Genomic DNA, 22,081 nt, shown 5'->3' with positions numbered 1-22,081 from the left:
TCTCTATCCATGCAATTTAGAAAGGTTTTATTTATATTGCCATTTTTTCCTAAATAAATAGCCCCTGCAATTACATCCCATTGTAATACAAAAAAGTAAAATGCAATAAATTATAATGGTATATTTATAATAATATAAGCAAAACATGCCTTATCTACAGCAGCTATTATTAATGTTATTTCAGACCTACCTTTCTTCAGACTGGCTAGGTGCTTTTAGAAATAGGAAACCATCTATTTCCATTATTTGCAAAACAAAACTTAAAAGTTTAAATACACAGGCCAGATCTTTTATACCTGTCATTATATGAATGGTTCTTACTCATCCAAGGAACCCCACTGTCCTTACAGCAAGGATTTGTAAAACCAGGGCCTAACATATTTTTTTTTTAAAGCAAATAATCATCTAATAATCTAATCTAGGGGAAAATGTTTATATCTAACTATATCTGGAAAGACTGGTGATATGTTACATTCCTGCAAGAATTCAGAAGGGAATGATTAGTGGTTGCCAAATATATGGGATTTTTTTTATCCTAAAATGATCTTAAGAAAATAAAAACACCATGAAAAAAATCCAAGGTTTAGAAAAATGCCCTGTGTATAAATAAAGGTAAATCAAGGCACCTTGTAGTTATCTATTTCTATTTTCCAAGGCAATATGTGATAATGATTTTTCAAACATCTTATCTGGGAAGCCCTATGGTTTCTGTTATAAAAAGACCCATTCTTTACTCTGGTTGATGCAGGTAGCTTTATTTTACTTAAATGAGGCTGGGCTGTATGGCAGAGCATGGAGAACTTGTCCCCAGCTTTGTCACATGTTTGCTGTGTGACCCTAAGGACACCGAGTACTTTACTGACATTTTTTTCCTAACAAAAGTCATTCAATTAATGAGATTTTTTTTTTCCTCTATAGCTCTTTGATCACATGAGCAAAGCAGGAGGAGTAGAAATTACCTGTCTTTGCATGAAGATTTCATGGTCAGAAGTTAATGTAAAACGCTTTGATCTCCAGAAGGGCTTTTTAAAATTTTTGTTCAAGAACTCAAGGCAGCGTTCAGTGCAATATGACTAAACAGGACTACCTGTGATGGTCAGCAAGAGGAAGGCTACAGCCAACTTTGCACCCTGGGCCATGTTTCATTCCCACTAATACCGCACTAGGATGCACTGGCATTTCTTTCAAAAGCGCTGCTTTCCTTCTTCCTCAGGAACTCTTGCTGGACCCAAATCCAAGGAGAATGGAGGCTTTCAATTTTTTGCTATTTGTATGATTTTTAAAAAGGGTTTGCGTTAAAGGTCTAATTGTGTAACTACAGTGACTACAAAACAGTTTCCTAGTATTCAGTAATAACTCCAAATGGAGATCCTTTTCCGTATATATCTTTGTAGATTATTAATCAACCGTGTGGACTCGTGCCTTTGGGTACATTGAAACGGTGTGCAATAGGATTTCTTCAACAAAAAAATCATATTTTACTACACAATTACCACACATGCATGCTGTCATACACCTGATGCATTTGCTTCTCAATACACACATTTCTGAAGTGCACTTACAGTCTATAGGGCTAATCATCTTTTTTATAAATATAGACATATATGTTAAACTATAGCAACCTCTCTAGTTCATTAGATCAGCATTATTTGCTTAAAAACGAACAAACCTACATACATATTTACATGGTACACACCAGACTACAGGTAAGAAGTAGACACTTTACAAACACTGCAGCAGCTCTTTTCTCCATGTAAACTTTTATACCCCCCAATAGGGACAGCTGCCTTTTTGAGCAGGATGGTTTTCATGAAGAAACTTTACCCATCAAAGATTTTTGATATACTAAATGAGCGCTGAAAGCATAAAAAGCAAATTAAAAAAAAAAATTAGATTTAAGGCTAAAATGTTATTGTTCTCACTTATTCAGGCTCGGGTGGGTTACAAAGACATAAACCCTGATTCTGCAAACACATAAGCTTATGCTAAGCCCTAACTATCACGGGCTACCCACTGAAGCAAACACATAGTGACCACAGGATCAGGATCTAACTGAGCTTTCTGTGCTGAATGTGATGTGCTGAATTATTTAGTGATTTTTAGGGTCAAGTAACAATGAGCTGACATAGGTGTGAAGCCTCTGGCTTTGCTTTTAGGCTTCGTTTAATCACAACAACATTTAATGAAGACAGCTCTAATACTATTGAAAAGCAAGCAGTTTCCAAAGGGTTGTTTCAGAAGTATTCACTGCATATGTAAAAACTTATAGGACAAAATATTCAGAGCTTTCTTCATTTAGGATTAAGAGGGGTAAGGGAACTATGAAACCTTAGGTATGTAGGTCCAGAAAAAAAAACCAAACACTTTCTGCAAGCTACCTAAACCTCCTGGGCTTTAAGAATTAGCCTGTCTCCAAAGGTAAGGCTCATCCAGGTGTAGGTGGTTTCTGGTCATTCAAACAATGTGAGTAGTTTCCCTATAGCCCATCTGAAAACCGTTAGAGTCTTCCCAACCCAACAAGGATCCTCCTATGGAGCCTGTACTGCTCTTGCAGCCTCGGCCTGACTCTATGGCAGCTCCTGGTCTTTGATGGGAATTTTACATTTCTCTTTGGGGTAAGTGGACAGCTGAGAGTCCTAGAAAGCTCTCAGTGTGAAAATAGGTCACTAGGAAAAGCCTGCTGCAGCCAGGACAACACAAATCATTGCAACGGCAGCAAAACCGTTCCCAACCTTCCTGGCCCTCGGCTTCCCATTCACAGCTATTTCTGCCCCAGTTTTGTAACCTCTAAAGCTGTTCTGATGCAGCTGGTTTTGAAGTTAAGTCTAAGATGTCTTCCCACAATTATTTAAAAAAAAAAAATTCTTTCCAGGAAGATTTTATTGTTGACCTGAAGTAGACTAAGATCATTTCTCAGCACTATTGCAAAGCAAACAGATGCATTGGCAAAATTGAGACGGTAAACTACAGCAAAAGGCAGTGATGTGCCTCTTGGGGCTTGGACAAGACGACCTCCAGAGGTCCCTTCCAACCTCAGCTGGTCTGTGATGCCACGATACGCGTGGCTACTGCTGCAACGGTCGTCAGGCTTTGTAAGGGTTTGTTTGGAACATTTTTAATGTCTAGAATTTATTTTTTTCAGAAGTAAGGGAGGTTATAAAAAGTCTGAGGGCTGCTGAAAAGACGTTATTGGGGTCTTTTACTCAAAGGGTAAAACCAGGGATAGAGCCTATTTAGAGAAGAGTCATGCGGTTGCCTGACATTGCAAGCGGGCACGTACGCACATGAGGAACTCACTAAATCCTGTTTATATCTTTCCATTTGTAAATACCATGAAAACTGGGCCCTGCATATTTAGAAGACATATCTATAAAACCTGGATATAGTTATCTAATGGGACCCTATTCTCAGGTGAAGCAACCAACTGTTATGTAGATTTATGTCAGGAGAGGACCTGGTACTTATTCTTTATTCAATAAACTCTTATCAGTCTCTCATAGTTTTTGCCAAATGTAATTACTCAGATCTTCACATTCAAACTGGCTCAAAACCATAACATAAAACAGGATCCTAGTTCACAGTTAGGGCTCTGAGATTATATAAATAACTGTAAAATGAATGGAGGAAAAAGCTCAGAATCCACAAAATTACATAGTGCGCTAAATTCCCTTAATCGTTTGCCAATGTTCTGCCTGCCAAATTTACAAGATACGAAGACAATGTTAATTGAACATGCGTGTGAGAAATAGATATTGCATATGGATCGCAGATACCAACAAACTGCAGAAAACTGCATATTGCCTAAGCAGCTGCACAATTTTTGCACATGCAGTTCCATATTTTGGGCACACATTGTAACCATACTTTACAAACTTTTTCAAAAATATTTAAATAAATACATGGAAAATCCCCCACAACGCACACACGCGCATTTGTGTTTGACAAGAGAACAGTTCCGCTTCATGATCAGAGATAATAAAGTATTGTGCATTACATTTACCATCATTATTCTAACTCGCTCAAGTCAAAGTGTTGTATAGTACATATAATACTCAGCAGACAGATAGTTACTCATATCTACATTCATCACTTAGACATACATTTTAGAAAATTTTGCCAGTTGCCTATAAGAATTCAGCTGAATATCTAGCACTTAATGAGCCACAGTATCATATTTCTAGTATCTTATAAAATGTCATCAGGAAATGTTAGGGTATTATTTTTATTTTGTATACTGAGTTTGTCAAGCACCAGCATTTACAACTCTCGCTTGCTTCAGATGGTAGAAATATGACAATGTGTCAGAGAGCTGATGTAAGTAAGGGGAAATTATATTTATTCTCTGTTTTAACATTAATTCTAGAAGAAAGGCACCATGAAAGAAAGACAAATTTTTTAAACACATACAAGGGGAGAGATTTATTGCTCATGGTGACACATAAATCAACCGGTGACTGACTGTGATACACAATAATAATGAGACAAGTCCAATGCTGTATTCTTTTCCATCTTTTACTAGCCATCCTAAATGTACAATGTTTTTTTTCTGGAAAATTTTCTCATTCTATTTGAATAATTGATTTAAAATTTGAAATCCTTCTGGGGCTAGGTTTTTCGACATACAAACCTCCCATTGACTTTGGCAGCAGCCCCACGTATAAGTTGACAACAGCTGTGGACTTTAGCAACCATCCTGTTGCAATTTATTTAAGTAAAAGTGGTCTTAGTAAAACATATAACAATCTGATATAGAGCTTTTTATCTTTTCAAACTCACTAATAATCAACTTTCTAATATCCTGTATTCTGATACAATCAAGTCATCAAAATGACTTGAATTTCTTAAGAAACAGGTATTGAACTGGGTGGTTTTATCTATTGCACCTGAGAAAATTATGTTAAGCTCAAGAAGTAAAATGATTAAGATGAGGTAGACTATTTAATCTGGCTAAGGGCTAATTTTGAACGCAGTGTTGTAAAAACTTACTTAAACTCTGTGACTATCTTTGTGTGTATGTTTTATTGGAATTATGTTATTTTTTTGTAACTAAGATTAATAGTTAAGCTGAAAATTTTTATTTATGTGGTAGTTGACGATCTTCATTATATTAATGCTTGCATTTATAAAGCAGGTGACAATATAAATTTATAGATTAACATGGTTCCTTGCAGCTGTAGTACCGTGCCACAGCGAGGGCTAAGGCAAGGCTCTCCAGACCGACAACTGAGGTATTACCCCACGTTCACTGACTTTGGGGTGAAGCCCCCCCACTGATTTACCTGTTTGGGCTTTGAATCACTGGCCAAAAACTTCAGTGGTGGACACCTTTTGGAAGGTATGTAGTTGCCATAATGTCTGTTCTATCAATGACTTATGTTCATGGTAGAGCTTGCAAAATGGAGCATGCTAATATTTGCAAAATGACTGACATTGATCGTTTAGCAAAAGGGGTAGGGAATATACTAATTTAGCTCATTAACCTTTGCTGTCGGGGATTCTGCAGAGCTATAGGCACCAAACAGTGGCCTTTGCTTGGGGGGAGACACAGGAGGTGGTAACTAAAAAATAATCCCACATTTTTAGTACTCGGGGCCTTATTTTCTCAATATGGTATTGGCAGTCAGAATATGAGCAAGGATAGGTGGTAACGTAGCCAGCTGTGTCAGCTGTTATTTAAGCTGCTATCACATGCATGAAGCCTAATTAATCAAGACTGTTCAAAATCTGGGCACATATTTGCTATTTACCCTCACAAAGGAAACTGCGTACATTATGGCCACTGGACAGAAGCTTTCTTGACCTACCCAGCAAAAATTAATTTAATTTCTGAAGTTAACTTGCTGTTGTCTTATGGACTTTAAGTCATTTTCTGGAGAAAAATGTGTGCAGAATTAAGGTCAGAATTGGTAGTAAGTCTTTTGCCAATCAAAGTATAAATGTGAAGCTTTTGAAGCCAATTGTTCTTTAACTGAAATTAATTTTAAAGAGATTATGAGGACAACACACTTTGTTCATGCAAGTTGTTTTAGAAATTGATTATTCCTAAAAATTTTAACAGCAGAAATGACAACTGATTAATTATTGCTCTTGATATTCTACAGCTTAATTAATAAGAAAACACTTGAAAAACTGTCTCATTTCATAGTGTTTTCACTGAATTGAGAGAGAATTCACTGAAAATTACTCAGAAAAGTAATTCTTCATGAGTCACTGGAGGGTCGTTTCAGCATCATGTGTCTATGTGACAGTTGTGAAGCCATCTACCAGCTGTAGTTGTACTTACAATGTACTTACAAATAACGTTTACAAAAATTAAGATACTGTGGTGGTGTCTGAGGAAGTGTGACATGTAGGATTGTTCTGGTTTTGAAAATGTTACTGGTATTTAGACCTATGTTAGCTGCAGGCTGAACTGAACGCATGGTAAATGTTAATAACATTACTATGCATAGGTGCAATCTAGAGCTATAAAGATCTATAATGAAACCTCCTGAGATTTGCACATTCGGATGTGGATTGAGATTATTGGCTGCACTTTCATGGTGGGGAAGGGGTCTATTATTTTTGGTCCACTTGCTTTGGAAATTATATTTTTAAACTCAGCTTTAGGCTCGTATTTCCTTTAAGTAACATATCTGTAGGGAAAAAAAACCCATGATTAATAACACCTCAGGAAAAGATTTTTATTTTTTTTCCCCTGGGCACAGGGCCCAGTTCTGCAGCTTTGGGCAAAATCCGTCTCTTTACAGCTCAGATATACTGGAAGGTAGGCATCCTGACCTTTCCATCCTGTCTACCATTTTTATTTTTCTGAAATTTAATGGGAAGAAAACTAATGAGATTCTGTGGAAGTTACTTACAAAACTTAGAGAAGACATGGCTGAATCCAGCCTGTAGCATGCTCCAAAACTGATTTTTCTCTTCCTTCAATTCTACAGGATTGTTCAAAAAATATGTATCAGAAGAGGTTGAAAGCTATGTTGGGCACTGTATGAGTATCTAGGTAAAGATTTTTCTATTACGTTTTTCCTATTAAGAGTTTTTGTAAAGCCAGGTTGGCAGCTCCATCAGCAGGAGCGTTACCTGCAGCCAGTGAAAAAATACAGCACAAATAACCCTGTGCAGCTTTTTAGAATAATCTTACGATGGCACCAGTTTGCTCCCATTACTTTCATGAGTCCTTCTGCTGAGGACTAGCTTTTTACCGTATACGTGTGTGTCACTGCTGATGGAAATCAATGGGAGATTTGTATTTGCGAAGCCTGCAGGACCGCGATCAATAGCACTTTTTTAGTCGGAGGCAGGAGATGCAAAGTAGCCTGCTTCCCTTAGGTGTTACGTGGGCTACCGGAGGGACACGGGCTGGGCTTCAACTTCTCCATGACTGCCTCCCGAAACTTTGACAGCTGAGGAGAGCTACTAGGGATAGGCCAGTTACTTTTGTTTCCCATCTATCTTTCTATGTGTCTTGTAGGTCCCATACCAGGCTCCTCATTCGTTCAGCTGCAATATATTCTGATTGTGCGATTCGCTCGTGAGGGCTGAGGAATTGATGGAGCTTCGTTTGAGGATCTTGTTTATGATGTCTTTCCATGTCTTCTTGTACTGATGCCGTAGCAGAGAGTACACAAAAGGGTCTGAAACAACTTTGCTGTAAGCTAAGCACTTGGAAATGATTCCCCAGTGGGAATTGATGTGGACCACAGAGGATAATTCAACAAGTCTGTGGAAAGAGGAAGGTTGAAAAAGTGAATATTCGGATTAAAAACATGGAGAAACAGCACAACTATAAGGCAATGACCCGCCCCCCAAACCGCAATTTATTCCTGGGCAATTGCAAGAAAACAAAGTAAGAAAGCCATACTCATGAAAATGTGAATGCAGTCTTCCCCTTATACATTTCTAAGACTGCAAATGTAAACTCGAGGTCCGTTTCCCAAGGATGGGACGACACAGCTCCTACCAGAGCATCTTGACCTCCAAACTTCAAGGCATCTTTGTAGATTTAGCTGTCCATTCACTGAGGCTGGAAGTGGACCGTGGATGTATTGCCTCCTAAAAGGCTCTTTTGATCATTTGCCTCAACAAATGTTGAAGAGTTTAGTGCACAATGGAAAAGCTCCATGAGGATATGAGGCAGTCTTCAAAAGAGCCTATTTATTTGTTATCAGAATACACCTTTTGGAGACTAAAAACTGAGTCCAAATCTTTGATGTAGAGCTGGGTTTTCAACTCATCTGGCTCACTCAGGCCATCAAGATACTTTATAAAGGGGTACCCCTTTCTCTAAAGTACTGTAACCTAGCCCTAATTTTACTGTCTAGTGAACACCATGTTTGGGATCATAAATACTCTGTGGTAAGCAGGTAAACACTTCACGGAAAGTCTACTGTTGATGAAAAATATCATGCAGCATCTACTCAAAATCATTTCCTGCATAACATATCCTCAACCACTACACTTTTAGTCTCTGTACCTAAACTTATCCATACGGACAATGTGTGTTACTTTCTCTGATGGCTCTAGGGTTCTCAGTCCTAATAAGATCTCTTGTTAGATAGTAACATTTCACTTTTTTTTTTTTCATTTAGTGCTTTTGCATTTTTCTAGTCCTGTGTGTCATAAGATCATGTTTCCAGCAGCTGAAGTTCATCACAGACTTAATATAGCTCTAAAGGGAATGAAAGGAGTATGATCTCCCCAGGTATGTTTCCTCATGACTTTCACACTCATTATCACTATTGAATCCATCCTGCACAGCAAATTTAACCACAAGTATTGTAAAAAATAATTTCTGCATAGCCTAACATAATTTTCTAATTATTGATGCAAAACTATACTTTGAGCACTAAAGTTTGAGATTGGGACAAAAACTGCCATTGCTTGGTCTCATAGGAGTCATATTGCCTTAATATTAGCTATCTAAAAATCCAACATCTAGTCTGAACTCGTGGTTCTAGGTCCCCTCTAGAGTATCTGAGAAACCACGTCGCCAGTGCCAGCTAGCTTTCTTAGCCAGTCCAGCTCCTAGAGAGAGTCTGATGCTTTCAAACAGTTTGTCTGGGTCACAGGAGAAGCGCACAAGGAAGGAAAATTCATCATTGAGAGGTGGCATAATATATCTTGAATTTAAAAACCAGTCAGTTAAAGGCTAAACTTATACATTTGCAAAAAATGTAGCAAGGCAAACCTTTTAACTCATTAGGGGAGGGAGGCAAGAGCTTTATATACTCCTTATGCCTACATTAGCACAGACAGTTCACTTTATACTGAGACAGGACATTTTTGACAGTGAACTATTGATAACTCCACAAGGTTTTCTTTCCCTGTGTCTTTGAGCAACACTGACGGGAAGTTCTGTTCAATATGTCTCTACAGCTGTTGAGAAACTATTGATTTTTCTAGAGGACAAACAGCCGCATGTCCTACTAGAGCACCCCTATGCAAAGGCAAATAAGTTCTTTGCTGAAACTGTCTTCAGCTGCAGGTGCTCTTACACCTGCCTGGAAAATACTTCAGTTTTCTTCAGAAAAAGCACCATTTCCAAGGAGCATTCTGAAGTGCGGGCTCTGCAGCAGCAATGACAATAGTGGTGGCACTTCAAGCAGTTTAGACGTGATTTTTTTCCTCAGTCATTTTATTCTCATTCCATAAACTTTCACTACATCATACTGTTTAAAATAGCGCTGGCAGATGGCACGGTCCAGTCATTTGAGCACAAAAGTGGGACTAAGGAGACTTAATTTCTTACACCACTGACTACCAGCTTCTGTCTCCTCTCTCTGTTCTGGTTTGCCCAGACAGCAAACTCCATGGCAAAGGACTGTTTCTCCCTGGATATGTGTGCTGGGCTTCGCACCCACGGCTCTGCTGCCAGTGCTGGGGCTTTAGCCACTGTCACGGAATTGGTAATTCTAATACCGAGAATAGTTTTGTGTGCTTTGTGCTAGTAATTTTATCATTTTGTGTATCACTTCCATCAGGAGTGAGGCACACCTGTACGATGATGTTTTTAGGGGTGGTGACATTAGCCAAAATACTCTTTGGGCTCACAGCTGCGTGAGACGTTTGAGGTGACCAGGTTAGGTTACAGGAAAATACTTGGGAATGGCTCTTGCCTCTTGGCCCACTGGTGCCTCTTGGCTCAGCTGATCGCTGTTGAGTAACTTCAAGATACCAAAGAACCGCCGTCTGTCCCATTTCTCTCTCCTTTCATCTCAACTAAACACATGCTGTTCTTTCAACCTCTCCTTGTAACTCATGGTTGATATCTTTCTTACAAGGTAGAATCCAAACTCAGACATAATTATGTACTCAAGCTGTCGAGGGGTCACATCTGGTGTATTCTCTCTTGTTTAGTAAAATGTAGCTTATGACACCCACAAAATGAGAATTGACTATTTGGAAATTAATAAACTACTGAGTCATATTTACTTTGTAATCTACCATGAGCCATCCTTCTTCTTGTCTTTCTCCACTTCATATATTTGATGCCTTCTTTGCATTTTGAATTTCATCATGTTGAATTTAATCTGGTTGATATACTTTTACCGAATGCTTTATGGATGTGCATATGATTAAGTTTAATTAAATTCAGTGGATGCCTTGAATGACCAAAATATGACAAATTTGCGTCTGAGTCTCTGTCAATTAGTTCTACGAGATGTTAACAATCTCCATGTAAAGCATATCAAATAGATACTTCAGGGTTGCAAGCCTAGACTTGCTAATTATACCTTCATTGACTGATCAACTGAAAAGCCTACACTTTTATTGACAGAGTTTTAAATATTTTCTTTGATTATGTTCCCTAACTGTCCTTGATATTTACACATTTTGCAATTCTTGTGTATTATTTTTTATAGGAAATTACATTTGCAGATATCAAGCATCAAACACAGAAATGCAGATAAATCCTAAGCTATGCTATTCCATTTCGTCTACAAACAACAATTAAATGTCAGTCTTTCAAGGCATACCACATACTTTATTGCCTTTGAAAGAGGGTTTTGTTTCTCATTTATGAGGGAAATTATATGCAGAGTTTCAATTTTCATGAAAAGTTTCAGCCAAAAAGATGACACTTTCAGTGAAGGAGCATTAATATTTCAGTGCTACCTCTAAATTAAATTCTACAATATCAGCTACATAATTCCCTATCTTGCTTTCATAACCCACTCTTCTACTGTCTGGCCTTCAATACCTCTTTATTTCAAAGCTATAAGCTGTTTTGCTGTGATACTTTGTTAATATTTTAGAAACTTATAATTCTAGAGCATGTATCATGTCAAATGGCTAGCCAATTATTTTATTTCACTTTCAGTAAACAAATGAGAATGTTACGTTGAGGATTAAGACCTTGATCTTTTATGCAGATAATTAATACACACTGAAAACCCTTTACGTACATGTGTAGTTTATCACTTTAATAAAATATATTACTGAACATGTATATGACCAGCTGGAGGCTACTACGATGGCAACATATCTGTTGTGCATTGCTTAAACTTGAGAACTTAACTGAGTTATGGGGAAAATTCTGTATAGATCAGAGTCTCAAACAAGCTAAAATACCTTGTCGTTCAGGAGTGAAACAAAGCTGGCACCACATTGTGGAGCTGGTAGATGATGAAGTTCTCACAAGAAGAAATTCAGTCCTTTCCCCAGGAATTTGGATCAGCTCTTTAAGCTTGCATTCCTAACATTTCTGTTTGTGTCTAATTCTGATTTTTCTTTTTCCCACACAAGTCCCATAGTATCAGAATTAGACCTTAGTTGTTTCTTTTGTACTAATGATATGAATAGGCTGACCATGAGTTTTATCTTGATGACGATTTTACTTTATTTTCACTTTATTGCTTGGTACACTGAATCTTTTGTATGCTGTCTTGCTAGTAAAAAAAAGCCCTATTTTAATGATTGCTTCTTGATACAAAAATGACATCGCAGTGGTTGTTAGCTGATTTACCCTTAGCCAGTTTTGCCTCTTAAGTGGTGCATATATTACAACTGGCCAGTTTCTGTGCAGAAGCAGACCTCTGGACTCTTATAGCTAATCTTGCAAATCTCTTATAGCAAATCTTGCAAACCATTGCTTTTAGCCCTTGCTGTTCCCCAGAGCTGCAGGAACCACCTGTCAGTCCAGAGATAAGAAGACAGCAAGGCATCATGGAGATATGATGATAGAAAGCAGCACTGTCCAGCTTGTACCAAAAGGTTTTTCTGTCCAGGAGGAAAATATCTCTACCTCGCATCAGCTGAGAGATTTGACGAAGACTAGAAGGCCACTTTCTTCGAGTATGTCAGCCTAAGATTGCATAGGAAAAAATCATGCATTTATATGCACAGACGGGCAAGAACATACCTTGCAGAGGAATTCTGAACTTGCTTGTCTACCTGAGCAGGATTTGCATGCAGAGGGCAGGCAACCACTTTAAAAACAGCGGTTGTTTACCCCTTGTCCCCCAGAGATGCTACAAGGGAATTTTAGTATTCTTCTGCCTGTTCCACCATCCTCCTCTGCAACCTGAGGGCTTAGGGCTATGAACTTCTTTCTGATATTACTCCAGGATTTTTAATTTAAAGACAATTTCCTCACACATTGACAGCACTTATTAAGTTACACGAGCGAAGTTCTGTATTTCAGTATGAAATGCCTGGAGTTGGAAATTAATATTAGAAATTGGTATGACTTATTTTAATTTTTCTAATGAAAAAGCTCCTTGGAGAAAATAGGTTTTGAACAATGTTATTTAATCAAGTAATGATAAATATAGCAAAAGAAGAGATGTGTACTAATAGAATTTTTACAAACCAAGAAACAAGTTATGCCTAGAAATAAATAATACAGGTAATACATCTGTCATACTGGTACAGTGGAAATGAAAAAAGAAGAATCAGATTCTATTGATATACTACTTAAGGTCAGCCACTGAACTAATTAGAAGGATGTTTTCTTGATAAAAGAGGTGCCTAATCTGTTTTTCTACTTCAATGTAATCTGAAAAACTCTGGTTTACCCAGAGAAGAATTTATCTGGCAGGGGTTATAAGCACAACTCCTTCACTGGTTCATGGCATTGCTAGAAACAACTATTTGGTTTTAGTGTGGAAGCAGACAGATGATATAGTAAAGCCTCGTGATTTGCTGCTTTCAGGCCTCAATTCATGAAATACTTAAAAGCATGTTTAATTTAAGCATGTTGCTGATTAGAGCTGGCTGTCCAAATGAGAGGCTGAGCAATACACTTCATCGGCTATCTTCTGTTCGCTGCCTTGAACTGTGATTGATTGCCTCTATCTTGTGAATGCAAAGCTCTGAACATAGTCCAGAAAATAATACTTGCTCAAAAGCCTCCTAATCCCCTTGACTTCAACACCCTCAGACGTATGCATGAGGCATCGGGAAGCTCAGCAACGCACGTCCTGGAACACCCATCCACGCGCTGTAGGGTCAGTAAGGTCTCGAGGGGGATCCGAGGAGCTGAAGAGGGAATTCCCCGTAGCCTGATGTGCAGTGATGCCCCTAGACTTATCAGAACCAAAAAGGCCGGCGAAGTGATAGCCTCTACCCTGCCTGGCATGCCTCGTCAGTGCCCAACCCTTCAAGAATTCTTCATGCATTCTTCATGCATTCAAGACCCCATGTCTTGAGTCTTCTCGGAATTGCTCTCTGCTGCAAAGCTATTAGTCCTCAACAGACCAAAAACTCAGGGGAACATTTAAGTGATCCTTGTATGGACTAAAAGGAGGAGGATCGGGATTTTTCTAACCCTCTTCTGTATCTTAGGGCTACTGGGACACCAATTAGGATGCCACAGAGTTGAGAGGAGGTGGGGAGGTGGTGCCTGAATCCTGGGCTGAGATGCCTATGGAGAAGCACAAAAATACTTCTGACAAGCACAAAAATACTTCTGACAGTCCTGGTTAGAGCACTCGGTGTCACTCAGGACGGAGCCGCGAGCTATTCTGTGGCTGCAATGATTTTCATTAAGTTCCAAGACCCAACATAAAATGAAATTTAACCATTTGTAATGAGACAAATACTCTAATATCTTATAGCCTGAGAACTAAGACTGAAAGCCTGTAACTATAAATCCTTTCATACCCTTTTAGAGTGTGTGGCATGGAGAGTCTTCTCGTGACTACTAAGTGAAAGTAAATCTAGTAGGTAAATCTAGAAGGTAAATCTAGTAACACTGATACAAATGTATTTGCAACATTGTTACAAATAAACAGCATGAATCAATTAGCTGTTAGTCATGAACAAAAAATCGATGTGACATGCAGGTTTCCATTTTTACCAAGAGACTACAAGACCTTCCTGAGAATTGTTTTGTTAGAATTAGAAATTCAGGATATTATACTGAATTGGAAAAAGTTGGGGTTGGCTACGTGCCCACTTATATTGAGTCTTATTTCAGCTTTCTCAATGATTTTTTTTATAATAGAGCTGAGTTTGACTGAAGTCAGCCCCAATAATTTCTATTTGATACTATTGGAATAGGAGATACTTCAAAAATATTTTTCTTCTTTCTCTGTTCTGCATAGCAGCAGTTCAGTTTTTCCAGGTCTTTTAATAAGGAATGCAAGTTGTAAATTTCCTTCAACAACTAGATAACACTTTGCTGGATATACTCACTTTTAAATACTTTTTGTTTCATAGGAATAATTTTGTGTTTCCCAAAGGACCCATTTCCAAAGATAAGCTAGTAGATAGATAGACATCTGACCATAAATCACAAGAATTTTTTTTTAGCTATGAGCCAGAACAGCTTTGATATTTGATGTTTATGACTAATAAACTCTATTCAGTCAGACAAAACTATCGTTTAAGTCTGTGGACATGTTCTCACCTCAGCTGGATCTTGTTGACCAGATTTTATTACAGTCTGACCTATTCAGACAAGTGTCTTCCCCTCCAGATCAGCCCCTGAACTGGGGAGGCAATCTGAGGAGTAGGTGACTGCTTGACCTGAAAAAAGTCTGCAAAATCTTGTGTACTGACTTCCTAAATCATTCCCATGTGGCCAGCATCTTGACTGGGCTGACTGAACAGAGTTTGGCTCACAGACTGCATCAGGATTGTATCAGATAAGTGCTATGACATTTTACATAGTTCTGTTAGCTCAGTAAATGCAACCTCTATATAGGAGTGGAAACATTGCACAAAATTTTCACAGGAGACTTGAATCATTTTCTGGTTAAGAGTCCCCTACTTCTCTGAGTTAAGAGTGCATCTCAGTAGTCTTTTCCAGTACATAGGTTCACACTTACCTTGTAATTACATAAGGTGCAAAACAAAGTACAAAAGTACCAATAAAGGTACTTATTTTCTTTGTTGCTCGCTGCCTCCGTCTCTTTTGTTCTTCTAGACAACGCTCTCTTACGCTGTGTGACATTCAACACAAACAAGAACATGAATCATAATATCAGGTAGCAGATTTTAATGGCTTTACATATGGAATGATGGAAATCAATCTTTCCAGTAACTGTTGTATTCGCATAAGCCAATACCAGGTTCACTGCATTTATATGGGACAATACCCAAGTATTAGTGCATTGCATGATTGTCTTAACCTCCAAAAACAATTACTGAGAAATACGTGATTATATATTTATATACACACACACCCCCATTATATTGATTTATATATAGTCAAATTGGTGGAATCCAGCCTTGAATTCAGTTGCAGCTGCTTTTTGAATTACTGTAAGCTGTATTTGCAGGCCAGAGTTTGCCTCATGATATTCAGAGCTTTGTAAAATATCCAGAGTGGGGTAGGCAGCATGCTACTTCCCTCGAAACAGCAATTCCAACACCACTACCTTAGATAGGAGAAACTTCCCAGCAAGATAAGCAAGAAAGCACAATATAATCATAACGGGAAAAAACATGCCCTGAACATTCAGCCCAATGTTGGAGCAATCACTATATCCCATAGCTTTGAACCGTGTGGCCATAAATCTTTCAGCAGCCTGTGCAGCTCTGCACGGCTGCCGTGCTGAACGCTCTGCAAAGCCCAGAATTGTACAATAAATCCACAGCACTGTGATACCCTGACCCCTCGCCTCAAACCAGCCTTGTTCCCAACTAAACAGATACAAATTAGTCACACCCTGGGTTTTATCCTACCTGTGGCATTTTAGGACAAGAGTTTCTCCTTTGAGTTTCTCACTGGTGGTCTCGCCAGGCCACCACAGAGCTGCTAAGACCCTTGGTGTGCCAGCAAGGTCATGGGAGCACGGAGCTGAGACCACGCTTCCACTGCAGGAAATCTTTGAAATCAGCACATCTCCTTGCCAAAAGAGTGAGAACATGAAAGCCCATCTCCTCCTCTACCTGCTTGCGTGACTCCTGTGCTGGCTGTGCATTTAGAGGGAAATGGATGAGTTACTGTCTTCTCCAGGTGGGTAGGCTGGATGGGCAGCACTGGTTGTATCTCCCAGAGCTCCAGGACCATCTGAACCTGAATCAATCCCTTTGGGAAAGGGCAAAACCAAAGGCAGACTACAGTCCTGAAACCCCTGTCTACGCACGTGTTGACTCATTGCACAGGTCTGGTGGTAACACAATCACGTCTCGGGCAAACTGAATGGTCTGGCCCGTGCACTGTATTTTGTGACTGCTTGGCATTGGTCTCGCCGTTTTTATTGTAAATTCGTAATTGATGACTCACTGTCAGCTTCCACGCTCACATATGTTAATAGCTGTGAGGTTTATGGCCATATCCTTAGGTTATTTGCTGTACCTGCAAATGTTTGATCATCATCTAAATGCATGTTATATCCTGAGGATCTCAGTGCGCTTCAGTGATCTCTGTGGCAGTGAGTTCTTATGCTACCTTTTGGTTTTGTTAAAGAAAGTGTGTTTCCTTTGATCCATTTTATATGTGGTCTTACATTGCCAGTCCCCAGAGCACCTATCATGATGTGCAAAATGAAATAAATACCGGAGGAAAAGTTTGTTGTCCCTGCAATAACAAATCAACTTGCTCTTAAAGAATATGCCTAAGTAGAATGAAAACACATCTAAAAGTGTTACATGTTCTGTGTCTGAGTTATTTGCAGCTAGAAATGACAGCTGAGAAGGAAAAAAAAAAAATCCACCTTTTCAAGGGAACCTATGTGTTTTCAATTCTGTAAGAGCTGGAAAACTTGGATTATTTTAGGTGCAGACAGATGATCTTAGAGGTTTGAGAGCTTCGCTTAAGATCTGTGTTATTAAATTCATAGTATCCCAGGCACACTGCAATATAGGAAACGAAATCTCCAAAGTAGGTTCAGTTAGGATGTTATTAGGGTGTAGAGGGCGGTATTTTTTTTGTCTCTAACAGTGTCCCCAGTTACATCTTTTCCTTACTGGCATATACAAAGCTGTCTTTGACTCTGGGAGCTCACACATGACTTGGGAAGTCCTGATAGACTTCAACCAATTTCTTTTGTTCAGCCTTTCCAGATGCAGCTAATAAATACCACACCACAGAGGAAGGTATTTTATCTCACTGCTTTATATAGACAATGTACACAGATGTATTTTGCTTTTGCACACACTTTCATGCACTAAGATAAGAACGCATATGCAAGTTCTTGTAGTGACACTAGTAATAGAACTGGATTATTGACTAAGCTTTCATTTAAATATTCTAATATCCTGGAAAATCTTGGATATATCCCTTTGAAGGTCTGATATTTAAAACAAAGTTTATGAGATACTGGACCTTAAGATGTGTAGAGCTGGATACACCAAAAAGATAGTATAGATAATTTGAGTGAAGAAAATACATGGCTTAAGCACTTAAGTGAAGTCTTGCTCAAACCTCTCACAATACCTAAGATATCTTGGTTTTAAGAACAAAGTCAAGAAAGAATGCCTAAGATAACTTGAAAGGACATGTGCCCTAAACGTTCACACGAATTTGTGTGGTATTTAGAGGTTTCCTTTGTACTCGTCTTGAATGATCTTCAGAAGATCACTCGTGTCTTCCCAAGTCACAGGTAATAAAGCCATCTGTCATAATGCCTGTCGCTAGACCCCCTTGCGGGTGGATTCTGAGTCATAGGAAACAGAAAATTGTCTGTACACATTTCTCAGCATTGAAACTAGACCGTGCAAAGAGCCAGAGAAGTCAAGGTAGTCTAAGGTGGGATCACAAACTTCGTTCTCTCATGTGCATTCTCCCAGCATCCATGTCTATGCTGCTAGGTACTATAGTAAACACTGAAATTGCCTGTATATATACCACTTATATAATTCAAATAATGCCTTTGATATGTCAGAGCTTTAGGAATGTCGCTGACTGCTCCAGGAGACCTGCAGCCTTTGTGTAGCTCTCACAGCAGGGAAGGCAATCCGAGGTCTGACCCTTTCAGCGGCGGTAGCTGTCACCAGTTAAGGCAGCACCACCGTAGGTCAAACCAGCCACTGTTTCTGTAGTCTAGAAAAGAAGCTAAAACTCTCCTTTCTTAGAGAAAGGCATTAGAATAACCTGATGCGAGAGATAAATAACAGTGAGTAATACACTCGCAGCAAAGTGCCTGTACAACTCTGTCTCCTCTGAAGAGAGGAGGTATCATTCCCACAGCCCCACTGAATCCACCCTTCAGTGAGATGATTGCAAAATGCACGAGCACCCTCAAATTAACCTAGACCAGAAAAAATGCAGAGGAGGAGAAATACCATCGAGATTTTTGCCCTTTTCCTAAACTTTGCTGTGCAGTCCAGGCATACTTTAAGCATTAGGCATAACGATTGCTATTTCAAATAGTCCCAGTGGGTTTATGACACTGTCCTGGGAGTAACCACCACATCTCGTAGTGCATGCAGGAACTAAGACCAGTCGAGGTACGGTTTAGCAATCAGACAGCACGTAGGGCAGAAGGGTGTTTTTTCCTCTATGTGACTTGGTGAATAAGGGAAGATTTATGCATGTGTTTCTCAAGAACAGTAACAAGACTTGCCCAAAGTTCTGCTCTGCATTCTTGGTCAAGAGGCAGATCAAACAGCTTAACTGGAGAATTTTGAGCAAATGTTTCTGTTCCTTTAACAGTCTGCTGTCCTGCCCTGATCCTTTCAGCCTTGTTTGCCTTAGGCTTAGGAATCCCCCAAATATGACCTTTTTTTGAGGACAGCCACATGTGCTTTCAGTCCTGCAGCTCTGCTCCTGGCTGGCTGCAAAAGGAGAGAGCTGGTGTTTGCCTCCAGCTTGCAGAGCAAACGACAGCAAGGGGGTCAGGTGGGATGTCTGGCGTGGGGCTGCCCTCTTCCACTGCTCTCCACTTTTCTCCCTTCCAGGCAGACTTCTTCCCCCATATCAGACAGCTCCCTGCGCTGCCAGCTGCCAGCATTTTTCTGAAAGACGTTTCCCTTCCCTTCAGTCTCTGACAGACAGTCTAAACCTGAAGATCCCGTCTCTGACCGTCTCCCAAGCATGCCTCCCAGCTGCTCTGCCACCCTACCTAGCCAAACCATTTTCTCCCTTTTTTCCAGGCAAAGACATCAGACCCTTCCCTTTCCAGTCACCTGCTCCAGCCACGCTAAGCCCTATGACAAACTAGCTCCTCTGAGCAAACAAGGCTGATTTCTTTCCACGGTGTGACCGGTGCCCCCGGTTCCCCTTTGCAGAGCTCACCCGTTGACTTTGCCACCCCCTCCCAGTCATAGCTGGGTCTTAGCCCCATCCACCCCAGCTCATCAGAGCCTCTCAGCCAGGACATGCTTGATCCATCAGCCACCCCGTCCCACTCCGTCCTGCCTCAGCTGTGCAGGTTCATTTCCCAAATCCCCATTTGCCGAGCAGATCGCTCTGGCTCGTCCCGCTGCTCCCTTCTCACCAGCCTGGTCCCGTGTCCTTCCAGCCATGCCTGGTTTGGTCCTCAACCATTCCTCCTCTCTCCGCTTCTCGTGGGCAGAGCCATCCCGTACTCGCAGCACACGCTGCCTTCCTCGTCCCCTGTACACCGGGCACCTTCCCCAGCTCCTCGCCAGGATCGCTGCCTGCTCAGCACCACCCTTGGGCTTCATCCAGCAAGGCTTCCCCTCCTTCAGCTTTACCACTGACCCAGGGAAAGCTGTCTCTCCCACTCTCCCTCCTCCAGCCAAATCTGCATCCCTTCCAGATCCAGACATACCCTATTCACGCAAGATTTATAGTTTGTGCATAATCCCTGACGTGACTCTTTTGCACAGCATCCCAGCACTGATTTAAACCAGTCTGGTGCTTGCCTTGAAGCCCTTTACCCTCCCAGCCCCTGGAGACTTTTCTCCTCCTGTGTCTAGGCACAAGGGGCTTGCTTAAAGACTGTAATTTGAAATGAACTTTCTACATCTTGTCATTTTAACATTGCTGCTGAAGCCTCTCTCACTTAGATTTAAGTACAGGCACTCAAGCATATGTGTTTTGCAATGTTATTCCCTTAGAATTCTGCCTTCAGGAGAGATAAAGTTACAGAGAGCAAAGCAACAGGGAAACCGGGGGGCGAAGGAGCAGCACGCAGCGCCCAGCTTCCCTTCTAACTCCGACTGAAGGGACATGTGCAGCCTCAGCCTGCTCCCGCTCAGGGATCCAGCAACGTTTTGGGCTGACAGTGCCAAAAAAAATGCAAATCTATCGACCACTAAAGCCACCTTCGAAGACAAAGAGCAGTGATCTGATCACTGTCTCAAAGGGAAGTGCATGCTCAGCCAAAACTGCCTGTTTCTTTGCTCAGCCTGCCAAAACAAGCCCTTAAGCATAATAAAAAAAAGAGTTGCTTCTGCAAGCAGAGAAATAAACACGAGTAAAAAGAAACATGCAGAATAGAGACTGGCAAGAAGGATGCTCGTTTTCTCGCCCTCCCCATCCCCTGCTGTGATACAGCTCAGACTGTATTTAACATAACACCGAACCCCATCCTCGCTTCCTCTGCGCTTGCTGAGCACACAGGCACCTTACCTGGGATGGATGTCCACAAGCAGCACCAGGGTCTGCATAGTGATCACGTCAATCCGCTTACAGTGAAACCGTGCCACCTTCAGCACTTTTAGATATGTGAAACACAGGACTATAAGGGAGAGGAGGAAGCTGAGGGTGTGAAAGACCCCTGTGAAAATCACAAACTGTGTCCTATCCTCTGGTCTCTTGTTGTACAGGGTGCAGGAGGCATAGAGGTGATGGAAACCCACCCAGGAGAGAGAAGCTGCCACTATCGGGAACGACACCGAGTGTAACCACGTGTAGCTCAGTATGAGAGCAGCATCTCTGTACCTCATTTTGGAGTGATAACTTAGAGGGAAGACCACAGCAATCCACCTGTCAATGCTCAAAGCTGCCATGCTCAACATGGAGTTCGTGGTGAGAAAAGTCTCCAGGAAGCCCACAACGTGGCAGATCTGATCTCCTCCTGGTTGACTCTTGTAAATGATCCCAGCCAAGGTCAGGGGCATGTTCGAAACAGTCATCAACAGGTTGCAGAAGGTGAGGTTGAGGATGAACAATCCCGGGACCTGCTTGCGGATGTCGGCGCTGTACAAGAAGCACATCAGCACCAGCACGTTGGCCAGCAGGGCCACGAGCATCAGCACCACCACCACGAAAGCCAGGATCACCTCCCAGATGCTCATGGTGCGTCCAGTCACAGGAGGGACATCTCCGAAACTGCGCCGCGCCGGCACCCGGGCAACATGGTGCGAGGCGCGCTCACCTCGCCCTCCTCCCCAGCCTGCTCGCACTCTTGCATGCCCTCCGTGTTTTTAGAGGAGCTGCGGGGTTTTTTTTCTCCAACCTCCCCCTCCTCGCTGCTCCTTTCCACGTCAACGCTTTCCGAGACGTGCACAAAAGCACTGGGAATGCCCATCAAACTGCGAGGAGGGCTTAAAAAATATCAGCAGGACTGAACCACCGTCTTCATTCGGTCCATTTGGAGGAGAGCAGGTGATTCTGAGAAACTGCTCTCCCGAGGTCCCTAATTATCAGCCCAAAGCTTGCAAGCGATTCACCGAGTGAATTGTGCTCTCTTTCTCTCTTGCTTTCTGTCTCTCTCTCTCTCTCTTGCTCTTTCTCTCCCCTCCCCTCTCCTCCAACCCTCACTCCCTTCCAGGCTGA

At 41.0% G+C, this 22,081-nt stretch overlaps 1 protein-coding gene across 2 annotated transcripts; it reads right to left on the bottom strand.

Moving 5' to 3' along the window:
* Nucleotides 1-344: 344 nt before the first annotated feature.
* Nucleotides 345-22,065, bottom strand: GPR26 (G protein-coupled receptor 26). Of its 2 annotated transcripts, XM_069797177.1 has the most exons (4): nt 20,933-22,065; nt 15,276-15,389; nt 7,484-7,723; nt 345-6,635 (listed from the first exon to the last, which is right to left on the bottom strand). In XM_069797177.1, the coding sequence occupies exons 1-3, from the start codon at nt 21,598-21,600 to the stop codon at nt 7,492-7,494; spliced, it is 1,014 nt and encodes a 337-aa protein (XP_069653278.1). In that variant the 5' UTR covers nt 21,601-22,065; the 3' UTR covers nt 345-6,635; nt 7,484-7,491. The 2 variants fall into 2 exon arrangements, with proteins under 2 accessions (XP_069653278.1, XP_009913365.1); XM_009915063.2 differs by having other exon boundaries at nt 345-7,723.
* Between the last annotated feature and the right edge of the window lie 16 nt (nt 22,066-22,081).

Source organism: Haliaeetus albicilla, chromosome 11, assembly GCF_947461875.1.
Source record: "Haliaeetus albicilla chromosome 11, bHalAlb1.1, whole genome shotgun sequence".
NCBI classification, from domain to species: Eukaryota; Metazoa; Chordata; class Aves; order Accipitriformes; family Accipitridae; genus Haliaeetus; species Haliaeetus albicilla.
This window is presented reverse-complemented; position numbering and strand designations above follow the sequence as displayed.